The 23104-nt window shown below is 33.8% G+C and overlaps 1 protein-coding gene across 1 annotated transcript in view; it reads left to right on the top strand.

Moving 5' to 3' along the window:
• Positions 1 to 23104, top strand: part of SGCZ (sarcoglycan zeta) — a 1177568-nt gene that overhangs the window by 1016125 nt on the left and 138339 nt on the right. The window contains exon 4 of the mRNA XM_063606664.1: positions 5109 to 5196. Within this exon, the coding sequence (XP_063462734.1) occupies positions 5109 to 5196 (88 nt within the window). The remainder of the gene's footprint in view (positions 1 to 5108; positions 5197 to 23104) is intronic.

Here is a 23104-nt window from a genome sequence, read left to right as displayed (position 1 = left end):
GTAAAGTATTTAGAGCAGTGTCTGGCACTGATTAAGGGCCAGTAAGTGTTGGTTGCTGTTTGTACCACTGCTATTTCACTACGACTTAATGTAATAGTTAAACTGGAGAGAATGAGCATCTGAAGCTAAATCCTTACCTGAAACACCCATATCTTCTCAACAATATTACTAATGCTTTTTTAAGGAAATATCTGTCACACCAGCCTGTTACTGTTAATATTCTCTGTTTGTATGATTGTTAATTATCTGGTTTATTGTCTGTCTGGCTACCAGATTGGGAACTCCAGAAAATAAAGAAGTCTGTCTCCTTTCTTTCTCTTTTGTATCCAGTGGTTAGCAGAGTGCTGAATATATTACAAGCACTGAGTAAATATTTGTTATAAATAAAGTGAAGGCAATAGAAATAAAAAGAAAAAATCATTTTTCCATTGGTCATATGCATAGCCTATCAGAAACAAATATTAAAATGAGAAGAACATATTTCATTATTTTTATCTAACAGTTAGAAAATTGCAGCCGTGCCCTTGGCATGAAGAACATGTGTGTAACAGAATTGTAAGCAGAACCTCTCAGGCCCACTTAACAGTCTCGTTGCCTTTCTCACTGGATCACCTATCTGCTTTGTCTAAAGAGTGACATAAGAAGGCGGATATGTCCTCTAGAGCTAGAGGCAAGTTCAGGTCAGCTTCGGAAAACCATGAGATACCTTATTTCTGTTATAGGAGACTTATTGGCTTGGAGGAAAAATAACTACATCAGAAGATAAAGATTTTCTTTTTCCAAAAAAAAAAGATATTTATGTTAGTATATCATGCTATATATTATATATATTGTTTTATGTAGATGCTATACATTATATATAGGATATATTATTATATATTATTTATATATTTATACTAGCTTATCATGCTATATATAAATATTATATCTTTATAGTAGTATATCATACTATATATTAACTACTTTCTTACTTTTACATAACTTAAATATCTGATTACTAATCCATGAGAAAATATCACCAAAATAGATTTCTCTCCTTTATCTTCTCAGCAAGAATAAACTATAAGAGAGTACTACTATGTCTATTTAAATATCTTAAACCACATATTCGCTTTCAAAATTTTGGAACACACAAGTATAATATAAAGGCTATAAATCAGACAGTGGAATGGAGTAAAATATTAGTATCAGTTATTTTCTCATTTTCTCATACAGAGACCTTTGGAGAAACAAACACAAGAAAAAAGACATAAAACTTAAGGAGCATTCATTTCTTTAGGGAAAATATTTCTTAAATGTCTTTCTTTTTTTGTTGTTAAGAGGTGGTATGTTGGTGCTGATTCTAACCTAAACATATATTTGGGATCAGATTTATGAATTGCTTAGGATTGTATCTCCCTTAAATGACTGAAAGATTTTTCATCATTATACGTATTTTTATCACATACGTGTGTTTTAATTAGTACTGAGTGGATGGTGTGTAAAAAGTCATGTGTTAAACCTCAAATGCATGAGCAATGGGTCTAATCCACAAAGATATGGTATTGATATAAAATACAGAAATGATTATGTGGCTTGTGGATGGAAGTGATGATCCTACAGGCATCAAATTTCATTTATCAAAAATGGATACTTGGTTTTGGTTCAGATCACTTGATCACATTATAATAAATAAGTATAGCTTAATACTATATTGATGTTCATAGGAACACAGCATAGAGAATAACTCACTACCTCTGAGAGCTACACGTTTATGGTACTAAGTAAAAAGATTATTGGTGCTATCACAGTGAAATTTTAATCTAGATATAAAATTTTAATTCTGACAAAAAATTAGGAGAATTATATGAAAAGAAGGGAAGAGCGCTAGAGACAGAACTTCAACAAATTCTCTGCGGTTAGAGTAAAAGGAGATTGCTGTGTTGCAAACAAAGATGCGGAATGATAAAACTTTTAAACTTTCAGTTCTTTTTTTTTTTTTTTGACACAGAGTTTCGCTCTATCACTCAGGCTGGAGTGCAGTGGTGCAATCTGGGCTCACTGAATCCTCCACCTCCCAGCTTCAAGTGATTCTCCTGCCTCAGCCTCCCAAGTAGCTGGGATTACAAGAGCCCACCACCATGCCTGGCTAATTTTTCGTATTTTTAGTAGAGATGGGGTTTTGCCATGTTGGCCAGGCTGGTTTCAAACTCCTGGCCTCAGGTGATCCTCCCACCTCAGCCTTCCAAACTGCCGAGATTGCAGGTGTCAGCCACCACGCCCGGACTAAACTTTCAATTCTAACAAGTCTATTTCTCTTTTAAATTAAGTAAACTATCCATTGCCTTCTCAACCTAATTATTCCATTTTAACATGTGTAATAAGGCAATAATTCTTATAATGTACTTACGTAGTCTATAAATTATATGTACAAATGCTTATGCTGTTTTACTCTATTGTTCACATAAGAAGCTTATGTTTAATATGTCTAGTAACTCAAATAAAAACATATAGTGTCATATATTTTAAAACTCTAAACCAAACTCATGTATGCTATGTCATACAAATATTGAGAGATCTCAATGCAAATCAAAACCACTATGAGATATCATCTCACACCAGTTAGAATGGCAATCATTAAAAAGTCAGGAAACAACAGGTGCTGGAGAGGATGTGGAGAAATAGGAACACTTTTACACTGTTGGTGGGACTGTAAACTAGTTCAACCCTTGTGGAAGTCAGTGTGGCGATTCCTCAGGGCTCTAGAACTAGAAATACCATTTGACCCAGCCATCCCATTACTGGGTATATACCCAAATGACTATAAATCATGCTGCTATAAAGACACATGCACAAATATGTTTATTGTGGCATTATTCACAACAGCAAAGACTTGGAACCAACCCAAATGTCCAACAATGATAGACTGGATTAAGAAAATGTGGCACATATACACCATGGAATACTATGCAACCATAAAAAAGGATGAGTTCATGTCCTTTGTAGGGACATGGATGAAATTGGAAACCATCATTCTCAGTAAACTATCGCAAGAACAAAAAACCAAACACCGCATATTCTCACTCATAGGTGGGAATTGAACAATGAGATCACATGGACACAGGAAGGGGAATATCATACTCTGGGGACTGTGGTGGGGAGGGGGGAGGGGGGAGGGATAGCATTGGGAGATATACCTAATGCTAGATGAGGAGTTAGTGGGTGCAGCGCACCAGCATGGCACATGTATACATATGTAACTAACCTGCACAATGTGGACATGTACCCTAAAACTTAAAGTATAATTAAAAAATAAATAAATAAATAAATAAAAAATAAAAAATAAAAAATAAAAAAACAAATATTGAGAGAAAGTGAACATAATTTTGACCTATAGTTTTTTCACAATTTTTTGAACTGCAAGATGTTTCATAGACTTTTCGTGTTTCTTACATTCAAATATTCAAATGTGTTTAATTCAAAGCTCTTTTTTAACATACTTACATTGAATTTTGCCCAGATTGAATAGAATTTGTGTGTGTGTGTGTGTGTTCATGTATGAACCATCATCTTTATGTCATTATCAAGAGACAGTAGTATTCTTATTGGGTATAAGATAGCTGTTTGCAAACAATCTTTAGTCCATGAACTATACTTTAAACAGAATTTGGATATATCACTTGATTAGGATGATGTAATTAATTTTAAATATTTTAGATCTTTTAGGAGATAAATGTCTGTAGATAGTTACACCTATGGAAAAAAAACTAGACTTTTTTTTCTTTTAAATCTGTCGAAATAAAAATTTTATATGAATTTATATATATATATACATATATATCTCCAAATCACAAATTCCAAATCCTAATATTGAGAGTTTTAATATAGCTTACATATGAAAGCACTTGTATATTGACATTGACATAGACGTGACATACTGCCTAGATGGTAAGGATGATATTGGAGGAGATTTTCATAGTATTTCAGCATCCACAATGCAAGCACCAAGAGGGCAAGTTTTGTTCTATTTTTTGATCACCGAAATGTCCCCCCCTCTAGAACACTATATTGTACATAATGAGTATGCAATGAATATTTATTGAATAAATTAATAGAGATTTGTAAATGATCACCCTACTTAGGTTTTAGATCATTAAAATGAGAATGTAGGGATTTGGATGTTACTTGTCTGAGGAAGGTATGACAGAAGCCTAATATGTGAGCTGTTAAGGCAGTGTTATTGTCCTTCAATCAACTATTTTACTGTTAAATGCTAAATTACTGATAAAAGTCAACATGTTACCAGAGTTTTATGTCCTAAAGGAGAATTTACAAAAATCAGATATTCTATATACTTCCTTGTGAAATCCTTGTATGATTTACAGAGCATTTCCATGAGATTGAAAAATGAGGTACTATAGAATCAATTTTACTCTGAAGATTTTTTTTTCTACTCAGTCAACACTTCGTAAATTATTTCCTTCAGCAGCATGCTTAGTAATAGTGACGTAACTGCATAGACACAGCTGTCATGGTTCCTGTCCCTGGATCTTTCCTTTTGTGACAAAATTAAATAAACAAGCAAACAAAAAAATCCCAGATAGACACGTAAAATTAAATTACTTTGTGATAAGTGCTTTAAACAAACTAAATGGACATTGGGAATTTGAGGATTGAAAGACTCTGTAGTTACACTGATTAGATGAGCCAATTTTGAGAAGGTGGCATTTAAACTGAGATCTGAAAGTTGCAACTTAAACTTAAAAAGGGACTTTTGCCATTGGGGTAGCGTCTGGAATATCTGCACAGGCGGGCATAGAGGACACTGGGAGAGAAAAAGGAAAAGGGTTACTACTTCGTTGATGTGCAGCAATCAGTAGGGTTGGAAATGCTTGCATGTGATAGTTTGTACCCACTTATGAAAATGAAATATTCTGTCAAGTAATTATTATGAGGCTCTCAGTTTTGTACATTGTCCTCCAATGATTGGGACGTTAAATTAACTGTCTAATATAGAGCAAACAAATTAAATTTTTGAGAATATCCAAACAGATGCAGTATAATTTTTTGTAAATTTGACTATATTTCTATTTTCTATTTGATTTATTTATTTTATACATGTTTCCCAGGATAGTCCGCTGGTCTTACAGTCTGACAGGAATGTCACAGTGAATGCAAGAAATCACATGGGGCAGTTAACCGGACAGCTGACCATAGGTGAGTGTTTTGGGGTAAAGATCGCTCCTGCTGTGCTTGGTTTTTTTGTTGTTGTTTTTGGTTTTTGGTTCTTGTTGTTGTTGTTGTTGTTTTTGTTTTTTTGAGACAGAGTCTCACTCTGTCACCAGGCTGGAGTGCACTTTGGGAGGCTGAGGCGGGCAGATCACGAGGTCAAGCGATCGAGGTCATCTGGCCTACTGTGCTTGTTTTAATTGAGAAAAGTGGAAGTATGTTATTTCCCTGATATATAACTCAACATTCCATTACAGCCCAATTTTCTTGCACATGATTTGACGTGTCATAGGCTAGTCATGTTTCCTCTATTTAGTAGTTATTACTCTTGCCAATGTATTATTTTGAGATTGAATTACATTTATTTTGCTGGTCATTACTCTTGAATTATGAAATGCACCATTTTTCTAAGAAATATTTTCATAGCATATGTTAAATTATAATAAATAAACTTAAGGAAGCATGAGATAACATCGTTAGGTCTGTGTATCCCTTTTCTAGGGGAAATATTTTCTAATAAATTGTATCTGCTTATATAAATTAGAAATTGCATGAGTATAATAAATATTAACATTTATCAATTACTTCCATATTTGATGTTGAAATTATATTTTAAGATTTATAGGCTTTATGTGTTGTTAATATAAATTAATGGTGAAGTATTAATTTTTTTCCCATAGCAAATAAATATTTTAATTTGGAGATTTATATCAAAATACAAGATGTGATTCCTTGACTCAATTTTTATAAGAAGGCAAATAAGAAGTAATTTGTAATTTAAAGTTTTGATATGCATGTAGATTCTGAATTATTTTTGTAACACTGTATTGGTTCTGCAGAGAAATTACTTACCATAAACATTACATATCAGTTTATCTGTATCTAGCTATACTTACATACACATATATATAGAGAGAGAGAGAATGAGAAAGAGAGAAAGATAAAAGTAAATTACAATTTTGAGGACTGAGGTATTCTTATTTTAATGAGAAATTAATCATCTTTAAATGCAAATGTATATTTCCAATATTTCTAATTAAATTATGCAAAAATAATACATTTGAAATATGAGCTTTAGAAACATGAATTTTGATTCTGTGTGCTTAATTTGTAGGTGTTTTTTTAAATATTTGTTTTGATGAAACCAAAAAGGAAACATTTTAGCATATATGAATTTTCTAAAAATATAGTTTTATTTGTAAAATTGCTTTGCTTTACATCATAAAAGTTTGTCATTACATATCTATTAATTGCTACAACTGGATAATATTTTGTGATAATTAGAGATATAGCAGTTATAGAGGGGTGCTATTAGCAAATGGATTCAAGATTAAATAAAAGAGATATGTGTATGGATATAGAACTGATTCAGAAGCAAGAACCATCCACTTAAATATTCATGCTGTTTCATTCCTGTTATGTTGGAACTGCAGAAACTATAGGCCTATGGAAACAGGCCTAACCTTAGTAGATTTTCCATGTCCTAATTTTCTTAAAGTTGAGAACTCTTCAGCCAGATAGAACTTCCTTTTGCATTCAGTCCTTGATATAAAAAGAAGTTCTTAGTAGAAATGTCAAAATGTAGATTAAGGGTCAGGCACAGGAGCTCATGCCTGTAATCCCAGCGCTTTGGGAGGCCAAGGCGGGCGGATGATGAGGTCAAGAAATCGAGATCATCCTGTCCAACATGGTGAAACCCCATCTCTACTAAAAATACAAAAATTAGTTGGGCATGGTGGTGTGTGCCTGTAATCCCAGCTACTCAGGAGGCTGAGGCAGGAGAATCACTCGAACCCAGGAGGCGCAGGTTGCAGTGAGCCGAGATTGGGCCACTGCACTCCAGCCTGGGCAATAGAGTGAGACTCTGTCTCAAAAAAACGTAAATTAAGTGCACCAAGAATATATACCCATGCCCACTGTCAGACACAATAGCTACTTAATGCCCGTCTATAGAGCAAAGCAATCATTTGATTACTTGAAGTGCAAATACTGTTTGCATTTCACTGCATGCTTTCCTGCAGGAAGTAAAGAATTTAGTGTGCTAGTATTTTCAGTTACCTTTCCAAACTGATTTTAATGTTATATTGGCATTTGCCAAATGAGAGAAAATAGCAAGAGGAGGACGGAGAAAGAAAAAAATGTTAAGCTGAGTTTTAAATGCAGCAAATTATTAAGTTAATGACACAGCAGCTTATTGTGCAGAGAAATGCACTTATTCTACTGAGGCTTACACTTAAAAACTATTTAATATCCTGGTCCTTTGAGTGTATTTTTGATGACTTATGTATTTTTGCTGGTTTGCATATTTTAGTGAACATAGAACAAAAGAAGACTAGGGCTGTGTGAAAGGAGATAATGTATTCATATTTGAAACAAAGCCACAGGGAGCTATTTAGTAGTTGGTTGGGTGCCAATAAAATAGTTAATCTTTTGGACACTCCGTTTTCTCATCTCTAAAATGGGGATAATGACACATTTTGAATGCTGTTATAAGAAGTATGGTGTTGTCAGTGTCTACAAATGGTAGGGAATTGTATATTGAATCTATTATTGTGATGATGGTGAGTGTAATTATTGGTATCACTTAAGTTACAAATACAGTGATATTATGGGAGAAATCTCATGATGCTTTTCTATTCAGTGTATCTGTGTGATATTAGATAAGGTTGAATTATGGTACTGTTGAGAGATACGTTACAAAACACAACACAGAAAGTGTATCCCTTGTTCAGAAACTCTTCAATTATGTAAGAATAAATTTACCTTTATGTAGAGTTTGAAGACATACTTGAATGAATCAAGCAATGTAGAAAAGTAAAATTTAATTCTAAAGACTCTAATTTTAATTGTGTATACATAAAGTAGCTGTTCTAAACCTCCTTGTCCATTTCTTTTCTTATTCTTTCAGTTTTTATGTGTATGGCCTTGATTATAGTACAGTCATGATACTATTTTAGCAATATTAAAAAAATTAGCACACAAACTGAATAGTTAGGGAAAAGAATTTCAGTTACTCTTCATTTTCTAAGTAAAACAATTCTATTGTCTACAAATAGAATGCATCGATTTCTGTTAGACAGGTATAGTCAATTCTAAAAATATAACAATTTGAGTATTTTTCCATATTTTATTCTCATTGTACCATTTTTCCTCAAAAATATATGTAAGTAGTTTCAGCAAAGCGAATATCCATTCCTCTTGTACCCCACCTTTTTCTTTCTCTATAAGCCTAGCTTCCTACTAATTCCACTCACAGGGATATATGTAGTCCAGTGATTAGGCCATCCCATGTACTAATTCTAATCCTGACTCACTGATATAATTTTAAATCAAATTATTTCTAGTACAATAAATGCAAAAGAGAAATATTTTGTATATTTCTGGCTCAAGCCTAACAAAAACTAAATCTAAATATTTGAAAACTTTAGGTAGAAAAATCAATTTGACAAATATTTTCTGTGAATTGATGAAGTTCCAGGCTTTATGAATTTGACCAAATAATATCCAATTTCCCCCACTAAGTCTAGGATTCTAATTTTCTTGACCTTCATAACATTGGAGGAGATTGATGAACTCAAGATTTCTTCCTCCAAATTTCTCTTCTTAGAATAAAGCTGAAAGAGAGGAATGAGATTGTTGTTGAGAAGTGGTTAAAGAAAGTACAACATCCCAAGAGGTCAGAATCCTTGAAGAAAATGCAAGAACTTTCTTAAACGAGTCTCAGAACCATTCTCCAGGTCAAAATTTTCTATTATTTAATCTATAATTATTATGTTTTTTAGCAGAATATTATTTTTCTTTTATAGGTGAAAAAAGTGTTTGACTTTAGGTGTGTTATATATTCATATATGTTGATAACATGATGATATTTTCCATGACTTTCTATCAAAAAAGTGGGTAAAGGATGTAAATTATGCACCATCTTTGTGAAATTTGTTTTATTATCTCAGGAAAGATATATATAGAATATATATATATCTATATTTTATATAGAATAAAAATCTTTATGGTGGTATAAATAAAATATTATGCAGTTTTTATACAGACTTTGTTTACAACACTACTAATAATAATTCTGTAGTAATTTGGTTCACTGAAAATGTAATACTGTTTCCCACGATATCATGAGGATAATTATATTTTATTTATCAATAACATTACATTGATATTTAACATACTATTTTTAAACTACATTTATAAGTAGTTTCCAAAGTAAAGGTTGATTTCAGTAAAATAATTTCTCCTTTAAAAAACGTAGCCAGCATGGCTGTTATTAAGCTATATATTGCTTTTTCTTATATTACAAAATATCTTTTATTTTTGATAAAGTAATGGCTAAAAACTAATATTTTATTTTCCTTTCTCATGTGCCTTATGCTGTCAGTCTATAGCTGAAGGATAAAAATGAAAGGAGGATAAATTCAGAAACTGGAAAAAGAATAATCTTAACTGGTAGAGCTAGCTTTGTGTTTTGTGTTTTGTTTGTTTATTTGTTCATTTTGTTAGCGTTCCTCATTTAAATTCTAGTCCCAATGACTTTTGAGATACTTATTATGGCTACTTATGGGGCCCTATGTCATAAACAAGAAGAAGTTCCACAATCCCACATCTATATTGTTATCCCAGTAAAACATTAAGGTGAATTGGGTATTAAAAAACTGAATGTCATTCTTCTGAAATTTTAGTTTTAGAGTGTGCTTAAAACCACAGTCTTATGCTTTAAATAGGATCTCGTATTTCATCATAGGTATCCTTGTTTAATGCTCAATACATTTGGAAGAATGAATTCTGAATGAATTAACACCTAGGAAAGCCTTGCTGTTATTGTCAGAATCATTTACTTGTCTTTGATATTCTGCTAAATGACCAGTTAATGGGTGCAGCACACCAGCATGGCACATGTATACATAGGTAACTAACCTGCACATTGTACACTTCTACCCTAAAACTTAAAGTATAATAATAATAAAATAAAATAAAAAAATAAAATCAGTGGCATAACCAAATTGTATAAAAATCTTAATTATAATCTTTAATTTCTCATTTTCTGTTTTCCTCAATAATTCTTGAAACTTAGGCCTTAAATAAGCCTGACTATATGTTAATAAGGAAGAATGTCATTTGCAAGCAATTAAACAAAGTGATATTTGTATTTATTATGAGTTTCCTTTTTCATATTTTACACTTTGAGCAATTAACATCACTTAACATTAGAAACTGTTGTAAACAGCTTCTGTAGCAGAGTTGACTGGTTTCTTCAGAGATCGCAGGTGCTTGCTTTCTTTGTCCAAGAAGGTTTATGAAGTCAGGAAGTAGAGATAATGATAGTCAGATGGGCCACAATAAAGGTTTCAAGATTCTTCATTTGCACTTCTCAGAGTGTGTCAATCAGCTAAACACTTAAAAATTGAAATTAAATATATATGTATATATATATATGATGAAAGAAGATTTGTTTGATTAGAAAATTAGTCATTAGGATTCTGAAAGTAAATAATTTTGAAAATTTGTTTTCCTGTATTTTTTGAGTCAATATCTATTAATAGCATCCATGTTATGAAATAACTTCCTTTTTAAAACTATATAAGTTTATAAAAAGATACACATATATCTAAAGTTTCTATTAGTAAATGTTTACTCATAACAAGGCATCTCTATCTTATAGAGTAATTAAACTACAGTGATGTTCCTGGTAATAAAGGTGTAAAAGGAAATGTAACCAAATGATCCCACTATACTTTAAAAGAACGCATTTGATCTTATGAGAAACAAACACATTTTTCTCACATGTGCTGAATAAAATGTACATTTTGTTTAATAGGGAGAAATCTGGATGATATGCCCTATTTTTAGCAACTCTACATTAAAAGAAGCATTGAGCCTAGTAATCCTCTGACAACATGCTTTAAAGAATGCTGGATTCATAACAAAAAGGGTAGTTACGTAAAATAATTGTGGATGGGAGACAAATGAACAGAGCATGTTTATTGGTCCAGCTCAATTCAGAAAAAAAAAATCTAGACTTAACTGCAAGACATGGTGTGTGTGTGTCTTTTAAATACACTTTAAATTATGTATAATTGGACCTGTGTTTGCCATTGGTCAATTGAGGTGAGATCTCAAAACATTAGTGACTGTGGCTGGACCTGTTCATTTCTGAAATAACATGACCTGATGATGAAATTGATATTGATGAAATTTCTTAAACAAGGCTGAAGACCTTCCCTAAGACTCTTAACTGGGCCAATGCCCCTCTGCCCACCTCCAACATTCAAGACAGACACACTCTCTCTCTCTGTCTCTCTCTCTCTCTCTGTGTCTCTCTCTCTCTCTTTCCCCCCTCTCTCCCCACTACACACACACACACTTGCCCAAAGAATCAAAGCAAGGAAAGTACTAGGAAGCAAAGTCAGAGTCAGGACACCTTTTAGAAAAAAGATTTCCCAGTCCATACACATAGACTGATTAAAACCTCAGCATTTTAATTCATGCAACATGCTCCAACATAATTTGAGTCTGGATATATTTTTTAAAGTAGTTTCTATTCATTTACCACGATGAAATAAAATCTCAGTAATGTATGCAATTTGTACAACCACGTATGTTTAAGGGAAACTATATTGCTTTACTTTTTAACCAGTAGATACTCTTTCATGTTTCACAAATTTAAGTTATTCCAAAATTGCACCATATCAAACACAAAACATGTTTACTAGAAAGGCACTTTGATTATTAAGAGATGTTTGAGTAACCACCCCTCCCCCCCACCAAAAAAAAAGAAGGAAAGAAGACAAGAATGTATGTTCAATTAAAATTATTAAAACATGTAGGAATATATAGATTTTCACTAATAATATTATGGGGACAATCATATGATGTACACAATATGTAAAAATGTCATGGAGAGTATTTTCATGTGGAAATCATGATATCTTCAGAAACTATTTCTAGGAAGGACATAAACTTCACCAATTAATAGCATGGATTTTGGAGACTGCTAAATCCCAGATCTGTCAACTGCCCGCTATGTGACCTTATGTACATTACTCCAGGCATCCGTTCCAGGTTTCTGTGGGGATAATGTGAGTACTCGCCTCATATAGTAGATGTGAAAATTAAATATGTTAATATATAGTAAGGTATTGGAATGCTTCCTGGAGCATAGTATGCATTATGTATAAGTTAGTGATTGTGATTTTTTTGTTCACACTGCATGTGTACTACTCTATACACATGACCTAGTCTCTGGGATTTAGTTGCCTTGTGTATGAAATGAGTCTATTTTGCTAGATTGTCTCCATGACTCTTTTCTGTTCCAAGTCTAAATAATGAAAAACTACTTTTTACCTTTGGAGAAGGGAGTCAGTTGATGAATCTACTGGTCCTTACGTTGCTCAGTATTCAATTATCCTGACAAAATGCCATCTGATTTGATGTTTTGACATCTTAGCCATAGAGCATAGGCACGTATTTTGTGCAAAAATTTAAAATGGAGAAGGTAAATGAGCACAACTAAATCAACATCCTAGCTATGCTTTTACTCTTTCATCAAGTTATGGCATATAAAATGTTTTATTTTTCAATGAAATTTAATCCACAAAACAGTTTAAGTCCAATCAGCTTATTTTTGTTAGTGCTAAGCATAAACATGTTTTTTGTTCCTAAATGAATGGAGAAAAAATGTAGATGAGGGTTTCATAATAAATATTTAAAGACCCTGAAAATGACATGCAATCTTGCGTTAAAGCAATTACAGTGAACACCTGGGAATCATTTAATTGACTGCAGATGGTATAGGAGGTATAAAAAGTAGGTTATGGATTATTCTCAGGTTCCAAATTTATGTTTTTTTTTTATTGACTCTTTTTTTTTTTAACTTAGAGAATGTTGTAATAGTCTGGGATAATTTAATAAGAATGAATGTTTGATGTAAAGTGAGTTGTGCAAATCTTGAAGGATAGATTAACAAAACACTTAGGTTTAATACTACATATACATTTCAAATGATTAAATGCATTGTTGATTTTGAGTTCATTATTAATTAGTTAATTCATGTTAATAAATTTATAATTAATTAATCCATTTGAGGAAATTGTAAGTTGAAGTAGATGCCTGTGATATCAGGAGAAGGATGTCACGCTTTAGAAATTAGAGCTCTCAGTCTTTGTAACTCAGGTTTAATGAGAATTATGTCTGAAGGAAAGACACTAGTGATCATGTTTTGAAAAGTTGTATCAAAGGAGTATTTATATTATTTTTTAAACATCCTAAATCATTATACCAATGCCTCAGAGATGCTCATTGTTTGTGTCCTACAAACAGAAATAGGGACTGGCTCAAATATTTAATTAAATTCACAATTATTTGTACAGATAGAAGTGCAGAATCAGGGAATACTACAGATTTTCCTTCCTGGAGGACCTAGACTAAAAGCTGAAAGAGACGGTTTGGCTGGTCATCTTCAACCTTTGCTGGCTTGCTCCTTCTCTTTGCAAGTACCCCATGCCCTTGTTTAACATCAATCACTGCAGTTCTACAAAGCCAGCTCCACTTAACAGTGCTCTGTGCTGTGGTCCTAAAGACCATTCTTGCATGGCATTGGCCTCTACTTCTCAAGACCAAGGGTAGCTAATCTGGTAAAATCATTCATGCCTACATGTCAATGAATACTATATCTTTGAAATTTTTCCTTTTCCGGACAAAATATACATATTTGAAAATATGGCCTTTGGTAACAGTATCTTTAGTTGTTAAAGTAATTCTAGTCTTGAGGGTATATAAACGAGGGTGATAGGATAAAGTGACAAACTGTGCCTCTTTTAAGACATATTGTAAAGGTGTCCCACTCCTTTATTTTAGCACTACTTAGGCCGCCCCCATCTCCTTATATATTAATGAAAAAGATAATACAAGTTTATTTCAATAAATATAATGCACAGACTAATTATTTCTTAAGTGCACAATACTGCAGAAATCACTAAGCAAATGAATAAACATTTTATTAATTTGGTAATTATATAAGTTTATTCAAAATGTGAGTATATCTCTAGTGTTTGAATTATAATATTAAAGTAATTGTGATAAAATAGAAATGATATATTACAGAGCCAGTTAAAGAATAAAAGTAAAATAAGTTAAACAAAGTAACAAAAGAGTGGTTTTAAATTTTCTCCTTTAGATATTTAATTAGACCTTATGACTACATAACTTATCTGAAATTAATGAGTCTATAGCTTATATACTTAACCAAGTGTTGTTTTTAATGAGGCTTCCTTCGTGGGACCTCAGAATTGCAGGTGCGTTGGAGTTCCATATATAATTGTCTTATGGAACATGCAGTTTTGTGTTTGCCTTGATAAGAAACATGTCTTTGGAAATTTGGTTAATGGGGCATAATGTTCACAAATGTAAGGTTATGGGAATAATTATCTGAAAACATCTGGAGGCAGGAAGCTAAATAAAATTTAGGAGTCCATATGTACACAGAAGGTCATTCACTTCAGTATTAGGGTTCCTAAATGAGGTGGCACCCAAGCCCAGATGACTGCACAACAATACTAATTGCCTGGTCATGGGGTAGAGAGAGAGAGAAGCTAGGGGGAAACCATTACTTATGATCTAGGTCTGTTAACTACAGTTGCGTTTTTGTCCTGACTTTCACTTTAGATTTTGTGTGTATTCTTGTATTTAGTTTTGGGAAAATTCCAAGTCAGATAATGCATATACCAGAAAAATAAACCGTAGTGGGAATAGAAAATTGAGCAAAGGAAGAGGAGAAAATGAACCCCAGCTATTCTACTGTTTCCAAGTATTTATTAGACTCCTGACAATATATATTTCATAATGAGGAAACAGTATTACCCAAATCTCTTCAGATTTCTTAAGATTGTTATGAATCCCTTAATCAGCATTCTTTGGTCAAAATATTTAATCAGTTCTGAATTCATTTGCAACCTGTGTTTCCAATATTATTTCTAGATATTTTATAATACATTTGCCTGTAGTTAAGAATTTTTAATACTATATGATCCCTCTATGTTTTGATCCAATAATCCTATGGAAAAAATGAAAAATCTCATTTTGTCATGGCTTATTTTGATTCTGAGGTCGCATATTAGCTGTTTTGTTTTCAACATGCTCACAAACCCATCAGTCTATTGTTTAATATCTTTCCTTCCTTTACCCTTCCCAAAGGAATTAGAACATGTTAATAATTCATAAATTTTGGAGATCACCTTTTCTCATGTCATAGTTAGAATAAAGAAAACTGTTTGCATTCTTACATTGCTTTTGCCATACTTCATTTTTCTACAAAGATTATTGAACGTAATTCAGAGACCAGCCTGCCACTCCAGGGAGGCAGGCATTGCAGACTAAGAAAATGTGCTTTCTTTCCTCATATCTCTTCCAGAGGTCCTTATGATTCCACCTCCTTATTCTTCTCAGTTGCGGGCTCATTGCTCACCTAACCTGTGAGCTACTAATTGAATCAGTAAATCTATCAGCTACCTAAAGCACACTAGAGTATTATAGGTAAATGTATCTGGGGAAGAAAGCCTTCAATATTACACATTAAGAAATTGACCATACATGTTTTCACATTTCAGGCTTTGAGAAATCATAAGTCATAAGTATAGTGACTAAAATAAAAGATGCAGACAATACTGTGTTAGATTGGATACAAAGCTACTGGAACTTTTATACTCCTGCTGCTAGGAATGCAAAACATTACACCTTTCTAAAAACACAGTTTCCCTGTTCCTATCAAGTTAAACAGGCAACTACCATATGGTCCAATAATCTCACTCCTAGGTGATTGCCCAAGTTAAATAAAAACATGTTTACACCATAAAGTTCCTATAGATGTTCACAGCAGCTCTATCCACAATTGCCCACAACAGGAGTCAACTCAAATATCCTTCAGCAAGAGAATGGATGAATACACTGTGGTATGTTAACACAGTGGAATGGTATTCAACAATTTTTTTAAAAAGCTATTGACATTATGTTAGGTAAAATAAGTCAGTCTGGCAGTTTATATACTGTATGATGGCATTTATATGACATTCTTAAAATGACAAAACTATGGTAAAACCAGATTCATGCGTAGTTCACAGAGATGGTATGGGGGAGGGTTTAGGTACAAAGCGATAGCACAAGAGAGTTTTTTGAGGGTGATGAACCTGTCCTATATTTTGACTGTAGTAATGATTACACAGTCATCTGCATGTGTTAGGATTCATAGAAGTATACACCGAAAATTGACTCTATAGTAACTTGAGATACTTTTTAAGTTTTTCCCAAATTTACATGATATCTGTCTTTTTTTATATATAACTTAACATTCTGAACACTAACATTTTCTTCATGCAACTATGTAAGGAAATACTGCACTTCAGGTCCAGTGGGGAATTTATCCTGTATGCCTGGGTTTTTATAACCCTGCTTGACACATGGTAGCCCGCCAAATAAGTGTGGAATAAGTGATTAGAATATCACTTATACCATCGTCCTTTTCAAAATATACCTTATGATTGCATAGATTTTGTCAAATAAATTGTGGAAACTTTTGATAAGGTCTATGATACGTGTGTAACTTTATTTCTTTCAGAGGTATCATAAAATGTATAATAAATGCTTGTCGGTCACAAAGATTCTCATTATTGAAATAACTCAAGCCTTCTTATTGATTTAAAGCAAGTTTAGACCAGTCTCATTTGATTTTCAATCTTAAGGCTGATAAAATTATTTCCAAATAATTTCCAGTTGAGGTAGCCATCATTGCTGTTGGCTTCGTCTGTTTTTATGTCACCTATATCTGTTATCTGACTAAGTTGTGTTATGTGCTCATTATACATACAATGAGCATTTATTATACATGCTCCTTTAGCATATCACATGTATGTGGATAACACCCAAATCTACCCCTCTGACTTTTTCTCTCTTTTTCTTCTAGCATAAAACCCAATGAACCAATTAGTATTATTATTTTTGGCTATGACTACACCTGACTATCATGTTGATTTCTAATTCAACATTAATCTTTTACTGGGTATTTTAAAAACACTAAGTGGTCATTTATCTCAGCCTCAATTTTTAGTATTAAAAGATAGTGGTACCTAAGTGTATTTTCAACACTAATATTTCATATTTGCTGAGAGTTTTTTTAAGCTTAACAAAGTAATCAGCTTACCTTCAAAACCCAGCTTTTCTTTTTTATATTCTCACACATAAACAGCAGATCATTTAGAATAGCCCATAACTTTTTGGGGGTACAACATTAAATAGGTCACCTCTGCTATGAGTAACCTTCTTAAAGCACAATAAAAATAGAAATTATCTATCATCTTCATTGGTTAAAATCACATTATCACATTGATAAGAGGAAAGAGATGAATGCAAGTAACGTAAAACTACTACAAACTACATATACTCCATTGAATAAATTTATGATTCTTAGGAATAAGTAGCTTTAAAAGAGAATGCATTTAGAATGTAAAAAGAAGATATGTGGCAAAGCTGATTTAGTGTCAAACAGAAGTTCACAGGGTTACTGGCTGCACGTAGAAAATGATGAATACCAAATATGCCTTTGCAAAATAAACCAAAGGAATTTCTTTATGTAGAGAATATTTAGTGGCTTGAGGAAAACGTTGGTAGGGTCACAGTATAAGTAACAAGAGCAAGTAGTTTTGAAATAGAATTTGATAAGTGTTTCTAAGAAAGAATATTAGGTGGTGTTACAAGTAATTGAATGATGAATATGATCTTAAATGGACCTGCTGGCCTCCTTCCATTCTCTACTTTGCTATGCCTCTTTCTCCCTGGCCATTTTATAATTTTTATGGTGACATAATAAAAGCTTTTCTGTGTCAGAACTTCCATAGATATGAACTTACTGTTTTTCTGTCTTTCTGCGTAGCCAACGTAATAAAGTAATAAATAAATATCTTAGCATAATTGAGCTTTCACATAGGGAAATATTTCAAGATGCACAAAGTTGCATAATATATACTAAATGGTGACCCTGAGTTTTAGCACAAAGCCAGGGAAGCACAGCTAGAATGTTTAAAGGATTTTCCAACTCACTGCTCCTGCATCCCTTTCACCTTCAGAGCTAGAGATATTCCCTCTATGTCTGCCCCTAGCTCACACTCACCATAGTACCTGGTGCTAATCTTATCTGCTGACAAGGAGAAACTGAACCTTATTGCAATCTCACTATTGGTTCTTTTCTCCCCTTGGTATTTCCATCCTCTATTAAATGAATTTCTGGATGTACTAGTGTAATGATTAAATGTATCCTTTGTCAGGAAATGTAGTTTGCATATGAAAGGCCTAGGTTCAAGTTCAGTCCATATTGTATCATTTTAAAATAAAAGTCAAACATGTTTGTACATTATTTGTTTGGAAGAGTTCCTTTAAGTTTGAGCTAAGGGTACCAGAATAGTATCAAAGATGTGCTTTACTATGTAAATTAGAAATAAACTGATGAATAGGTACAAGTTGAGGGTGTCCACTTGACTTCTCTGTGCCTCAGTTTCTTAAACATAAAATGAACATTTTAATAATATCTATGTACTGGAGTTATGTTGATGATTGAGATGGGATAAGTGAAATTCTTTTCACATTACTAGAAAAGTGTTAACTGCTATCACTATTAGTAGTACTAATATTCATTTCCTAGTGGGAGAAAAAGCAGAAGGTAGTTTTTATTCAGAGTTACCCTACTTTATATTGGATGGTGTGAATGATTATCCAAAGTAATATTTAGTTCTAGTATCTTTAGTTTGTTAAGGGTTATCACTTGATTTATCAGCATAGGCAGGCGGTTCTGTGGGTCATGGCATTCATGAGAATGCTGTTGGGTGCTAAGCAGCATTAAATTACCTATAGCGTCTGTCCCTTTAACAATTAACTGACAGGACATTGAAGTTTTATATTTATTCTCTGTTAGTTCCAACAGCTCACTAATTCTGGTAAAAAATATATATATATTAGTCTAGATGTGACTGTTTTAGATGAATATAAAAATGAGTAGTAAATTGAATTCTATTAATTGAATTACTTTACATCAATATTCATTGAAAATAGATATTGAAAAATAATCTGAACTCTATAGTATATGTCTTTATTAAAGTTATCTGTTCTCTCTAAAATTAACTTACAAATGTAAAGCAATTCAAATGAAAATACTAGTGATGATGAAATGTTTCCAAAGTATTCTCATTTAAATGAAAAAATATGAGAAAAATTTAATAGTGTGCACCAAATATCACAAGCACAATAATTAGTACAGTGTGGAATTAGTATAGGTATTGACAATCAGTAACAATGCAGTAAGGGTAAAACGTACAAAGGAACCATATATCTGTGATAATTCGATGTAAGACGAAGATGTCCTTTAAAATCTCTGTGACTGGCCAGGCGCGATGGCTCACGCATGTAATCCCAGCACTTTGGGAGGCCGAGGTAGGTGGATCATGAGATCAGGAGTTCGAGACCATCCTGGCCTACATGGTGAAACCCTGTCTCTACTAAAAATACAAAAATTAGCTGGGTGTGGTGATACGTGCCTGTAATCCCAGCTACTGAGAAGGCTGAGACAGGAGAGTCTCTTGAACCCAGGATGTAGAGGTTACAGTGAATGGAGATCACCCACTGCACACCAGCCTGGACGACAGAGCAAGACTCTGCCTCAAAAAAAAAAAAAAAAAAAAAAATCACTGTGACTGAGAGAGGGTGGAATTAGTTATTAAATAAGTTAAGTAGGTAAAAATTGGTTAATAGTTTAGAACCAAACATTAAGTCTCTACATCTTTATACAATAAAACAGTAAATTGTCCATGGAGTAAAGTTTCATTTTTTGGTTCAAAACAATAAATAATGGGAAAAAAAATCTGTTAGAAGAGTTTTCTGATCTTCGTGGGAGAACAACTTCCGGAATACATAATCTGTCAGAAGCTGCAGAAGGAAGGATTTACTGATTTACATGCATGAAAGTTAAGATTATTCTGGAGGTCAACACCCCCTAAAACAAAACTGAAGTGGCCGGGCACGGTGGCTCACGCGTGTAATCTTAGCACTTTGGGAGGTGGAGTTGGGTGGATCACAAGGTCAGGAGCTCAAGACCAGCCTGGCCAAGATAGTGAAACCCCGTTTCTACTAAAAATACAAAAATTAGTTGGGTATGGTGGTGGGTGCCTGTAGTCCCAGCTACTCGGGAGGCTGAGGCAGATAATTGCTTGAACCCGGGAGGCGGAGGTTGCAGTGAATGGAGATTGCGCCACTGCACTCCAGCCTGGGCAACAGAGCAAGACTGTGCCTCAAAAAAAAAAAAAAAAAAAAAAGCCGGCAACAACAACAACAAAAACCTGAAGTAATGTAAATAACAACTAAAGCTAAAGTACCATCTCATTGGAGAGTCTAAAGAAGTCTTACAGTAGGTGGTGGCAATAGCCCTTTCAGTTTGTTGGGGTACTTCTGTTGTTAGCATACATTTATTCCAATCTCTCCTGGGTTTGAGACCCCACTTCCACTTTTTTTTTTTTCTTTTGAGACAGAGTCTCACTCTGTCACCCAGGCTGGAGTGCAGTGGCATGATCTCGGCTCACTGCAACCTCCACCTCCCGTGTTCAAGCGATTCTCCTGCCTCAGTCTCCCGAGATTACAGGCACACGCCATTACACCCAGCTGAGATTACAGGCACACGCCATCACACCCAGCTAATTTTTTATATTTTTTGTACAGATGAGGTTTCACCATGTTGGCCAGGCTGATCTTGAACTCCTGACCTCAGGTGATCTGCCTTCCTCGGTCTCCCAAAGTGCTGGGATTCCAGGCATGAGCCACCACACCCGACCCCACTTCTTATTTGAATCTAAACTATGATAACTAACTGTGGGATTAACATATACACAATTGTAATGGTAATTCAAACAATCCATGTATGTAAAGCAGGATGCCTGTTATGTCGAAACTGCAATATGTAAGTTACTGCTGCTAGTATTTTTATTTCAGTGCATTGGTTCAGTATTATTTTGACTTAAGAGATATTTATGGGTGCCACCATATTTCAGGCACTGTGGTAGGAATGGATACACAACACAGCAAAAACAATTGCCTCTCCTGAAAATTATAGGTGTCAACCAATAATTATAAACCATATGTATAAATTTACATTTAAAATTTATACGTAAGTGCAAAGGAAGCTTTTAGTAATTCATAGATTGTCTTTCAACGTATGCTTTCCTTGTTCAGAGCTACCATTTTTCTAGAAGTGAACCAAATCTCCCTCTCCTGGTTTTACACACACATACACATATGCTTACACAATGACATACACACATAAGACATTGCTTATAGACTTTTATGTACATTTTGAATATGTAGGAGTGATTTATATTTCCGTTTATTGGCATTTTTTTTCCTTCAAGGCTCCTAGCCTCTGTATTTCATGAGTTACCTCTACTTGGGCTTCCCCATGAAATTCTATTTTTTTTTCTATATTAGGCACACCAAATAAATACTGAAACTCTAAGTTCATGTCCAAAGACTCAGGATTGTGTTATCTTAACAATTACAACATGGTTACTTCCAACATCTACAACTTAAGATAACAAATTTTGAAATGTTATTTCCTTTTTTGCTTCCCACATCTTTAAATGGTAGAAGTGGCTACAATCTTTTTTTAAGGTCCGATTATTTTGTTTGTTTGTTTGTTTGTTTGTTTTTGAGGCCGAGTATCCCTCTGTCGCCCAGGCTGGAGTGCAGTGGTGTTATCTCAGCTCACTGCAAGCTCCGCCTCCCGGGTTCACGCCATTCTCCTGCCTCAGCCTCCCGAGTAGCTGGGACTACAGGCAGGCACCACTACGCCCAACTGATTTTTGTATTATTTTTTTTTAGTAGAGACGGGCTTTCAACATGTTGGTCAGGCTGGGGTTTTATTATCTTATAACACATACACAGAAAAGTAAACAAATCTCAAAGGCGTCCCCTGAGGGATTTTTACAAAGTGAAGGCAGCAGTGCACCTAAGATCACGGTCAAGATCTAGAACAGCACCCCAGAAGCTCAGGACTCTACCATCTGCTTTCTGTCAGTTACTACTCTCAAACCTAAACCATTATTTGATTTTTGAAGTGTATATAAATAAATTCACATATGATACATTATTTTGCATCTGACTTTTTTTCTCGTAATATTATGTCTCTGATACTCCACAATGATTTTGCATAGTTCATTACCATTGCGCATGGTAGTTCCATTCATAAATACACTACAATTTATCCATTCTACTCCTATTGAAGTTTTCAGTTCAGTTCAATTGGGGCTGTAGTAGTGCCACAAAAAGCCATTCTTCTGCCTCCCTTTTGGTGTACGTTTATATGCATCTTTTTGATATATAACTAGAAATAGAAGCACCGATCTATTAGGTTGATGCAATAGTAATTGCATTTTTGGACAGTCAATGTTAAGTCACTATAACTAGGCTCAAACACATCTTTATTAATCAAAATGAGAACCATTACAATCAACACATTTTTGTCAATGAGAAATAAAGTTTGTTCATTCCTGTGAGATTAAAATCTGTCCTTAGGGATTCAAAGAACTCTTGAAAAGCATTTTCTGCATGCTACTGGTTGTAGAAACGTTTTCCCTACAAGAAATTTTCGAGGTGCTTGAAGAAGTGGTAGTCGGTTGGCAAGAGGTCAGGTGAATATGGTGAATGAGGCAAAACTTCATAGCCCAATTCATTAAAGTTTTTTTTTTTTTTTTTTGAGACTAAGTCTCACTCTGTCGCCAGGCTGGAGTGCAGTGGTGCGATCTCGGCTCACTGCAACCTCCACCTCCCAAGTACAAGTGATTCTCCTGCCTCAGCTTCCTGAAAAGTTGGG

This window comes from Pan paniscus, chromosome 7 (assembly GCF_029289425.2).
Source record: "Pan paniscus chromosome 7, NHGRI_mPanPan1-v2.0_pri, whole genome shotgun sequence".
NCBI classification, from domain to species: Eukaryota; Metazoa; Chordata; class Mammalia; order Primates; family Hominidae; genus Pan; species Pan paniscus.
This window is presented reverse-complemented; position numbering and strand designations above follow the sequence as displayed.